This window comes from Perca flavescens, chromosome 2 (assembly GCF_004354835.1).
Source record: "Perca flavescens isolate YP-PL-M2 chromosome 2, PFLA_1.0, whole genome shotgun sequence".
In the NCBI taxonomy this organism is placed as follows: Eukaryota; Metazoa; Chordata; class Actinopteri; order Perciformes; family Percidae; genus Perca; species Perca flavescens.
In genome coordinates this window covers 7206690-7217814 of record NC_041332.1, presented here as the reverse complement: position 1 = coordinate 7217814, position 11125 = coordinate 7206690, and the positions used below count along the sequence as shown (strand labels likewise).

At 40.2% G+C, this 11125-nt stretch overlaps 1 protein-coding gene across 1 annotated transcript in view; it reads left to right on the top strand.

The window, feature by feature from the left end:
- The first annotated feature begins 4287 nt into the window (after positions 1-4287).
- LOC114545761 (B-cell receptor CD22-like) overlaps positions 4288-11125 on the top strand; it is a 9407-nt gene continuing 2569 nt past the window's right edge. The window contains exons 1-7 of the mRNA XM_028564267.1: positions 4288-4341; positions 4721-4982; positions 5567-5827; positions 6404-6515; positions 10378-10526; positions 10782-10869; positions 10986-11055. Of these exons, the coding sequence (XP_028420068.1) occupies positions 4288-4341; positions 4721-4982; positions 5567-5827; positions 6404-6515; positions 10378-10526; positions 10782-10869; positions 10986-11055 (996 nt within the window). The remainder of the gene's footprint in view (positions 4342-4720; positions 4983-5566; positions 5828-6403; positions 6516-10377; positions 10527-10781; positions 10870-10985; positions 11056-11125) is intronic.

Below are 11125 nucleotides of genomic sequence, written 5' to 3'. Positions count from 1 at the left end.
CACCTACCAAAGTCAAATTCCTTGTTTATGTTAGTATACTTGGCCAATAAATCTGATTCTGATTCTGAAATCTGATTCTGATCTAAAAAGATAACTTTCTCTATTTGTTCATCTAAAAACTTTTTTCAGGTGCCCATAAAACATACTGCAACAAAGTGTCCTACATCAAGAGAAGCATCTGTGCCCTCAAGGGCTCGTCCGTGGACATCTCTTGCTCTTACTTTGCTTAAGGCAGGCTTATATATTGCATACAAATTCTGGTTCAGGCATGGACGTAGTCTTCCCTCACAGCCCGAGGACATTAATAAAGACTCCCAGTATGCGGGTCATGTTCAGTTTTCGGGTATCGAGGGTAGTTGCTACAGAGAGAAGACTTAATAATAATAATAATAATAATAATAATAAATTGAATTTATATAGCGCTTTTCATGGACTCAAAGTCAACTTGCCACTCTTAGCATCACTGACCTGAGAGAGAACAACTCAGCTGAGTATTATTTCAAATTTAAAGCACAACGCTTTAAATGGAGGAGCAGTTTACCTGGCACAACTCTGACTGTCCCAGGTACTAATCAACACAAACTATATTACATTTAACGCAAACACCTTCACAATATTTGTCCATATAAGATGTAGAATTGTTTTATTGTGAACCTGATAATTCATGTTTTTTCCCAACTTAAGGGACACTACAGGTGAATAGGTAAACATTTTTTAGTTAATAGATATCACCATGAAACGTCCCCAGTTGATTACTGAACTTAGGACTTAAGACAATTTTTTTGGTATTACAAGTTTTCTGACATTCTATGTTTAAATATGCAAATGAGGCATTATTTAATGCTAACTTTTGGCAAAGACGCAAATAGACAAAGTAACGAAAAATAAGCATGTTGTCTTTCATCTAGTCTGAAAGAAAACATGTTAAATTAGCCCAAAGTCTCAAAATTGACCGTAACATACAGCAGGCCTAAGTATTTGAATTTTATCAGCCACTAGAAATATCCACTGGAGTTTAAAATTCCACGACAGAAAGCCGAAGGAAGCAAACATACATGCATCCGGTGGAATTTCCTGCGGCACCAGAGCAATCCTGGAAGTGGAACGTCAAGGATAAAGACAAAGACTATTGCAACTCTCTTTTAACCGCCATCAACCACAAATCCTTCGCCGGCCGCCAGCTGGTCCAGAGCTCCATCCTGTAGTGGAAAGTTTTATCTGTCATACTGATGTGTGATCTTTCTTTTGTATTTTATCGATTACTGCATGTTTTTTAATATTCTCATCACTTTATATGTATTTACTTTTATACTATACGATATTTACTCTGTTTTCTATATGATTTATATGATTAATATATCAGTTTAAAGGCAATCGTGGCTTCTCCTGCCTCTGTAGTGCTGAACCTGCGCTGCCTCCCTCTCTCTGTTGTAGCCTCCACACTAAGCAGCACCTGGCAGAGAGCCAACTTCAATAACTTCAAGCAGTCTTTTCTGAAAAGCTCAAGACTCAGTAGTAAAATGAGCAGAATCAGCAAGACCAAGATTGCTGAGTCAACAAGAATACAGCCCCTCCCTCTGCATGATCACCCATAAAAACCCTGAGGTTTCTTTGTTCACTTACACACTTTCTCACTGCCTGGTCACTCTGTTCTCCTTCTACTTGCAAGAAGAATAAAGAAAATAACATAGATAACTCCAGCGTGTCATACAATCTTAATTTCCAGCTTCATCACCGAACACCAAAGAGATTTTCCACAACACTTCTCCCTGGTTTTAACAGACGACATCACATCACTCCAATCCTAGCTTCACTTCACTGACTCCCTGTCCATTTTAGAATTGATTTTAAGATTGTACTGATTACTTTTAAAGCTCGTCAGGGTCCAGCCCCCGACTATATCTAAGAGATGCTGACCCCATACAAGCCTGTTTGCAGCCTTAGATCCTATTTTTATCATCTTTCTCATTGTTTTTTTTCTTCCCCCAATTTCCTGTTCATTTCATTTTGTTTATTGAAATGTGATTTGTTTTCTGTCCTTTAGAGCTGTTCCATCTCTCCTTTTTTACTAATACAATGTTGTGTATTTATGGGTATGTGTATTGATTTGAAATGTAAGTTTGTTATTATTAAATAAAGTGATTATTATTTGTTATGATTTGGTGCTTTATAAATAAAATTTAATTGAATTGAATACTGTCTTATACAGTCCAGTTTTATCCCGGAGATATTATGTGGTGCTTTGAAAGGATGTCGGGATTACCAAACTTTATCAGTGTGTGTGAGTCGACTCCACTCTATCATTATGCAAATTGCAGAAAGTCTACCTGAGGTAACACTATAACATAGACTTTTAGATATGGACATCCAATAAAATACCCTGTTTCACAAAAAAAACTCACACTTCTCTTGAAGTTTAAAGGAGTTGTTCTCTCCTCCACTCACTGACTGCATGCCTATTAATAATGTTAAACCTGATTCGACTTCCTTCCTCTTAGCAGCCTGACGTCTGTCTTCTGCGTACCGTACTGACCACAGAGGAGCGTTATCTTTCAAGACGACATCTCTCTTGGTTGTAAGTAGATTGTTTTATTAATGCGATTGCTATTTCTTGCAGACATTATTTACCTGTTGATGTGTTTGTTATTTTCTCTGAAGTCCTGCAGATGAGAGGAGCAGCTATGAGTTTAACTGCAGCAGGGAGGGGATTTGTTGTCTTCCTTCTCTCTGTGCCAGGTACTGTTTATCATTCATTTACACATCATACATTTACACGGTAGGGCATTTAGTACGCATATTCAGAGTTTTAAAAAAGTGATACTTTTTTTTATTGAATTTCTAAATCATTGACTTTTCTAGATTTAATTTGTGATGTGATGCAAACTAGTAAAACACATTCACTTCTGTTTCTTTGTTACATCTTGTCGTAGGTAATGATGTGTTTCACACTCTTCTGTATCATCACGTTCACGTATCAGCACTCAGTGGTTTTTTTGTGGTGTCTGTCATCAGATTGTGTTAAATGTTTTTACGCATGCAACACCCCCCTGTATCCTTTTACCTGAACATTTAATGGTTGTGTATCTTTGCACAGTAATGGTAGTGCTGCTTTTTAATTAACTGTATAACTGGAACTGTTAGCGGTTCATCTGAAGGATTCAGTCATTTAAGGTGAACTATAAATGTATGTCCTTTTTTAAAAGAACAAGGTAACATCTATTAAGAGTTCAAAAATACAAACCAAACTTCCCCATCATTTTGTTTCTCGCAGAAGGTGTGAGGTTTCAGACAGGGCACGTCAGACAATCTCTCCCTCTCATTTCCTTTAAAACTGCATTAAGATTCACACCTTCAATGCATTGCTGATCACTAAGCCTTTGGACTTCTCCACATCTGTGTTCACTGTGTTCACTTAATGCAGATATGACATAATGAAAGTCAGACATTTTTATGCACTTTTAAACTCATACTATTAATAACATAAGATTCCATATGAAAGAAATATTTCCCCAAAATGCTGATGTAAGACATCTTTGTCTTATGAACATGCAGTGAGACGTTCTAGAGCCAAGTAGCTTTGGTCAAAGTGTTTGTCATCTAGCAAGTTTCCATATTGGAGAAATTCAATTTTAATTAAATCATTAAATTCCGTCCTTACTTTTTGTTCTGAGTCTGATTGTGCTTCCTGCTGTGCTCTGTGTTACAGTGATACAGGGCCAGAGTGACTGGGGAGTAACTTACCCTTCCACTCCGATCTGTGCCTTAAAGAGATCAACCGTGGACATACCGTGCACCTACAGATACCCATCCACAGCAAGTCATCAAACTATAGAAGTTCGAGAACGATTATGGTTTGCTAAAGAGAGTATTAATACACTTGTGGATCTGAAAAAGGACTCAGACTACACAGGTCGGGTGCAGTATCACTGTGATGACAAGAACTGCACTCTGACAATCAAAGACCTGAGAGAGAGAGACTCGGCTGAGTACAAGTTCAGGTTCATAACTAACCATACACTTGGAGGTTTTACTGGTTCACCTGGAGTCACTTTGTCTGTTACTGGTAATATTTTATTGAAATATTTCTGTCCAATTGTTTTCCTGTGAATCTTTTGTGTGTCTGTTTGCATACATGTACTTTAATGGTTTAGTTTGAAATTACATTTCTGCTCTCTTTGACCTTTGCAGACCTCCAGGTGCAGGTGACAAGATCATGGACCCAGGGAGAGCTGAGGTGTCACAGCAGCTGTAATGTACCTGATAATCCTTCATATGTCTGGTTCAATAATGGACAGAAAATGGATGGAGAAACATCTTCTTCTCTCAGAGTCTCTGTTGAAGGTAACAACAGCTATTCCTGTGCTGTTACAGGATATGAAGATTACCGCTCTCCTCCAGTGTGTGAGTATGCTTGCTCTGTAAAGCACTTTGGTCTGTCTAGCGGCTGTTTAAAAGGTGCTATATAAATAAATGAACTTGAACTTGAGTTTACTCCAGTTTCACTAATAAAAGAGCAAACTTAGAAAACTATAGATTTTAATGTGAGAAACTCAAGACATTATGTGTAATATTTTAGCTTATATTCAGTCACTCATTTTAACTTTTGTATTAACAAGAACATGATTTCAACATGTACATTATTCATGATATAAATGATTTTCTGTATAGTGACTTTTTATTGTTTTTAATGAATTGTGTCTTTATACATTTTCTCATCCAGATGGTCCAAAGCTTCCTCTCTGTGTCAGTGAGTCCCTCTGCTGAGATAGTGGAGGGCAATTCAGTGACTCTGACCTGTAGCAGTGATGCTAACCCAGCAGCTAACTACACCTGGTACAAGGAGAATGAAGACAACCCTCTCAGTGAAGGACCACAGCTCGTCTTCAGCTCCATCCAGTCCTCTGACTCTGGACAGTATTTCTGTACAGCTGAGAACATGTTGGGCAGGAGGACATCTAGATCCATCTCTATTGATGTGAAATGTGAGTAAAACATCTCCATTTTAAAAACAATATTCAGCTAGTGACTGTATGAATTTTTTAGGCGTACTTTGCTGATCATTCCTGCTTTTTTTTTTAGGCGCGGCTCAGTCTGCTTCACATTGACAGCTGTAGGTCACTGAACAGCAGTGGATGAGGAAAATGTCGTTTTTAGTAATTACCCTATGATTTGTCATCATTTTAATGTTTTTTTTCCAGAAGATTTAATTGGTGTGTATCATTGTACAGTGGTAGTGCAGTTTTTATTACCTGTATAACTGGAGATGTTAGCGATTCATCTGAAGGATTCAGTCATGTAACAGTTAATCTGTCTGTCTATTAAGAGTTCACAAATAGGAACCAAACTTTGCCACATCGTTCTGTTAGTTAGCATACGGTGTGAGGTGTTGCTTCTCTGTGTGGTTAACAGTAATCTGCCTTTAGTGATCTAAATATAACACACAGTAGCAACCAAATGTCAGTATGTACGCACTCGTCTGCTCTTCATTGTTCATGATACAAATGATTTTCCATAAAGCAATATATATTTTGTTATTTAAAGGGTCTTTACACATTTTGTCCCACAGATGGTCCAAAGCTTACCTCTGTGTCAGTGAGTCCCTCTGCTGAGATAGTGGAGGGCAGTTCAGTGACTCTGACCTGTAGCAGTGATGCTAACCCAGCAGCTAACTACACCTGGTACAAGGAGAATGTATACAACCCTCTCAGTGAAGGACCACAGCTCGTCTTCAGCTCCATCCAGTCCTCTGACTCTGGACAGTATTTCTGTACAGCTGAGAACATGTTGGGCAGGAGGACATCTAGATCCATCTCTATTGATGTGAAATGTGAGTAAAACATCTCCATTTTAAAAACAATATTCAGCTAGTGACTGTATGAATTTTTAGGCGTACTTTGCTGATCATTCCTGCTTTTTTTCGGGCTCAGTCTGCTTCACATTGACAGCTGTAGGTCACTGAACAGCAGTGGATGAGGAAAATGTCGTTTTTAGTAATTACCCTATGATTTGTCATCATTTTAATGTTTTTTTTTCAGAAGATTTAATTGGTGTGTATCATTGTACAGTGGTAGTGCAGTTTTTATTACCTGTATAACTGGAGATGTTAGCGATTCATCTGAAGGATTCAGTCATGTAACAGTTAATCTGTCTGTCTATTAAGAGTTCACAAATAGGAACCAAACTTTGCCACATCGTTCTGTTAGTTAGCATACGGTGTGAGGTGTTGCTTCTCTGTGTGGTTAACAGTAATCTGCCTTTAGTGATCTAAATATAACACACAGTAGCAACCAAATGTCAGTATGTACGCACTCGTCTGCTCTTCATTGTTCATGATACAAATGATTTTCCATAAAGCAATATATATTTTGTTATTTAAAGGGTCTTTACACATTTTGTCCCACAGATGGTCCAAAGCTTCCCTCTGTGTCAGTGAGTCCCTCTGCTGAGATAGTGGAGGGCAGTTCAGTGACTCTGACCTGTAGCAGTGATGCTAACCCAGCAGCTAACTACACCTGGTACAAGGAGAATGTATACAACCCTCTCAGTGAAGGACCACAGCTCGTCTTCAGCTCCATCCAGTCCTCTGACTCTGGACAATATACATGTAGAGCTAGGAACAGCCTGGGGCCTAACACATCCAAACCCATTTCTATTAAAGTGAAATGTGAGTGAAACCACATTTTAATTTCGGTTAAGTTATGCCAATACATATTTCTTACAGATGTGGTTCAAAAGGCAATGAGTTTCAAACATATTTTTAGGATATTTCATTTTTTAACACATTCAAATGCAATATACTCATTGCTTCCCCACATACAACACACACAAACATGTTTCAGCAACTCCAGTCTGGTTAAGGAAAAGGAGAGCAAATTATATAAAATCACATCTCTGTTTACTCCACTGCTTCTCAAACCAAGTGTCAAACCTTCAAAATAACACAGTGTATAGAATGTCAGTCCACCACTTTGGTCCTAATGAAAATAGCTTAAAAAGTGATGAATCTGTTGATGCTGCTGTCGCTGATGTTTTAAAAGATTTCAAAGGCAAGTTTTCTCTGAAAACGGAACAGAAACTTGCCCCTGGAACAATTCCTACAAAAGAAGGATGTTTTTGCCTTACTACCAACCAGCTTTTTTTGTTTTTTACTACCGACCGGCTTTTGCTCTGCCTCGCGCTGCAAAGTATGTCACCCGGATCATTGGTCTGATTGGTTGAAGGACTAGCCAATTGCGTACAGAGTCATTTGAACTATGCCCGTTGATCATGCCTCTTGTGCAGAAATAATACAGAGCAGACTCCCCATACTAATGTTCAATCTTAAAAGATTGAGCTTGGTCTAATGACTAATTAGAACTAATGACCACTTATTGCCTACCTATGTTTTCTCCTCCAGATGCTCCAAAGCTTCCCTCTACGTCAGTGAGTCCCTCTGGTGAAATTGAGGAGGGCAGTTCAGTGACTCTGACCTGTCACAGTAATGCTTATCCAGCAGCTAACTACACCTGGTACAAGAAGAATGGAAATCCAGAACTTCAACCTCTCAGTGAAAATACACCGCTTGTCTTCCGCTCCATCCAGTCCTCTGACTCTGGAGAGTATTACTGTACAGCTGAGAATGAGCTGGGGAGGAGGACATCTAGATCTATCTCTATTGATGTGAAATGTGAGTGAAACGCCCAAATTTAAAAAGCCACATTCAGCTGATGACTGCCCTATAAGGCTTGCTTTGCTGACCATGTCTGCTGTTACCGTAGTTATAGGCTGCGTCTCATTCCGCATACTTCCGTCAGTACACTGCCAATGTGCACTGACCACTTCCTGCTGTAGTGCCCACTTTCGATGGTTAGTATTGTCCTAAAATGAACACTTACGTTAAAACACTTACCGGAAATGACGAGCGGGATGGACGTGACGAACGCAACACATGTGAACGCGATTTTCCAGCCCGCTTTCCTGTATGCAAATGAGGAGCAGCTGGCTCAGCTCGCCGCCTCTCAAAATCTTAAAAAAATCTTTTAAAACTGACCTTTGTCGATCTGAAATGGAGACAGATTCAGCAACGTTATGGCCTATTTCTCACTTAAAATGTTTTCAGAAACACGTTTCAGTGAACTATTTTCATAAAATACAAGATCGTATTCCGTCCGAGCCGCCATGACAGTCGGTTTGAAATTCTCGAGCAGCCAGACCGGGCGTGACGCGCTCGTCCAATCAGCTGCCGGTCAAGGGCTCCCTTCTGCTTTGTAGTCAAGATGGCGCCCATTTAGTAGCAAGTAGGGTCCATTGTTCCACACTGAACTTTTTGACCGTTTTTAGGGGGTCATCCGGGTACTTTCAGTACACTGACTTTTTGCGTTATCTACACAGTATACTTAAAACTAAGTGTTTGAAGTGTGCAAGTAGGCGGTTTGAGACACAGCCTTAGGGCCCTATTTTAACGATCTGAAACGCAAGTATGAAACACAAAACGGAAGTAGCTTTGTGGGCGGATCTCGACGCAAATCTAAAATGGGTTGGTCTGAAGTAGCTAGGTCTGGTTTGGGCGTAACGTGAAAATAACCAATCAGAGCGTCAGCTGTCATTCCCTTTAAGAGCAGGCGCCCTTGTTCCATGGCGGATTGCTATTATAATGACGGATTTGCCTGGCGCACGCCAGCGGGAGCTGTCTGGGATTCGGCAAAGTAATAAATGCCCGTCTTGGCCGGGTGGCGATGTTGCTGTGGCCTCTCGGGCGCATCTCCTCAAGTCTGGAGAGGATTGCTGCAGCGATGGGCGTGGGCCTCCAAACGCACCACCTGCCCCTTCCTCCTCCCCCACTCCATCTCTGTCCACCCACTCCACCAGGAGTACATTTACCGACGAGGCAATTGCGCGCTGAGTGCAACATAGGGCCCATAGTCTTGGTTGGCAGCAGGATTAACCCTGTGGTTTTGTTATCATATTCATAGTTATACTTCTGTATTCATTGTTTGTTTTAATGTTTAACGTGTTCATGTATACACCAAAAACCAAGTCAAATTCCTTGTAAGTACTACTTACTTGGCAATTAATTATTTTCTGAGTTTGATATTTTAAAGTGAATTTATTTTAAAGGTCCCATGGCATGAATATTTCACTTTATGAGTTTTTTTTTAACATTAATATGAGTTCCCCCAGCCTGCCTATGGTCCCCCAGTGGCTAGAAATGGTGATAGGTATTAACCGAGCCCTGGGTATCATGCTCTGCCTTTGAGAAAATGAAAGCTCAGATGGACCAATCAGGAATCTTCTCCTTATGAGGTCATAAAGAGCAAGGTTACCTCCCTTTCTCTGCTTTGCCCGCCCAGAGAATTTGACCCACCCATGAGAGAGAGAGACATCATTGCTTGCAAACAAGCAAAGTGGCAGTTGGTCAAGGCCACACCCCCCCCCTCCACCTTGGACTGGCTCTGGTGGCTGTAATTCTGCACCAAGGCTGAATTTAGGGAAAGAGACTTCAGATACACTATTAGGGGACCACTAAGGCCTGTATAAAAGAGACTTCAGATACAGTATTAGGGGACCACTAAGGCCTATATAAAAGAGACTTCAGATACAGTATTAGGGGGACCACTAAGGCCTGTATAAAAGCATCCAAAAAGCAGAATGTCAAAGGACCTTTAATACATCTCTTTCAAAGCTTCCCTCTGGTGAGATAGTGGAGAGGGTTCAGTCAATCTGACCTGTAGCTGGCAAATCCAAAATCTTCCTTGCAAAATGAATCTGTAAAGAGTTCACATTTCAGCTGAAGCCTGCAATCTGGTCAGAAAATAGGTTCTTAAAGGACATGAGAATAACTCATTCACAGTGTGTTTACTCTGTGTCAATAAAAGTGTCCAACATTTTCTCTAGGTAAATTTACGGCATATTGCACATTACACATTAAAATGAACGTAAGCTGAAATATAACATTAAGAATGAGATTGTAGTAATAAAGCCACTGAGAGGCTGAGGTCTAAGCCACTAGACCATTACCTGATGTTCCTCCATATTCTGCCCACTGCCGTTGTGAGATTATGATTTGGCTCCCAGGTTCAGGATTCAATAGGCGGAGATGGACATCACAGCTATAAAAAAATTATTATTTTCAAATTTTGACGGATGATAAGAGAAACGGGCTCCACTAACCCACCTTACTGTACTATATGTCTTATGTGTATTTCTAATAATTATCAGTTATCCAGCCTGTTGTATCGAAACTTTAAATGTACATATTTTATTAAAACGGATGTTTTCACTTCTAGATGGTCCAAAGATTACCTCTGTGTCAGTGAGTCCCTCTGGTGAAATCATGGAGGGCAGTTCAGTGACTCTGAACTGTAGCAGCGATGCTAATCCAGCAGCTAACTACACCTGGTACAAGGAGAATGAAGACTCACCAAAAGCATCAGGACAGATCTTCACCATCACTGATGTTAGACCTGAACACAGTGGGAATTATTACTGTGAAGCCCAGAACAGCAGAGGACGTCAGAACTCCACCTTACATCTGATTGTTGGAGCAGGTAAGTTTCTCCACTTTCACCTGCACAGGCACCTGTTAACTGCACCAGACCTGATTCACATGTTAATATGTAGCAACCCAGAAAATTAAATTCCATGTGTGCATTTCCAAACAGTTTTTGTGTAGCTGTGTTCAGGGAGGAACCTCCATCATGTCAGAGGTGGATGACACTGACTGACTGATTAACAGACAGCAAAGTGATTCATCAATCTGATCCTACTAATGAGGTGTATCATATATTTATCTATATTTCCAGGGAATTCAACAACAATAATGCATATCATCTGGCCGACTGTGGTGGTCCTGATACTGATTCCTCTGCTGCTCCTGGGTCTATGGGCGAGGTAAAACAACACAAATCCATCAGTTCAGTCACCGTTGTTTTATCATCTTCTTCTAGCTTCCTTTAGTTTCTGTGTTGTGAATTTCATTATGTTGCATTCTTTATTTGTTGTTGTAGTTGGACTCAATTCAGGAAGAAGAAAACTCTGAGCTCCACCACTAAACCACATGAGCCTGTAGAGCTAGAGGTGAGAGACAGAGAGAGAGAGAGAGAGAGAGAGAGAGAGAGAGAGAGAGACATACCCACACTCATACACA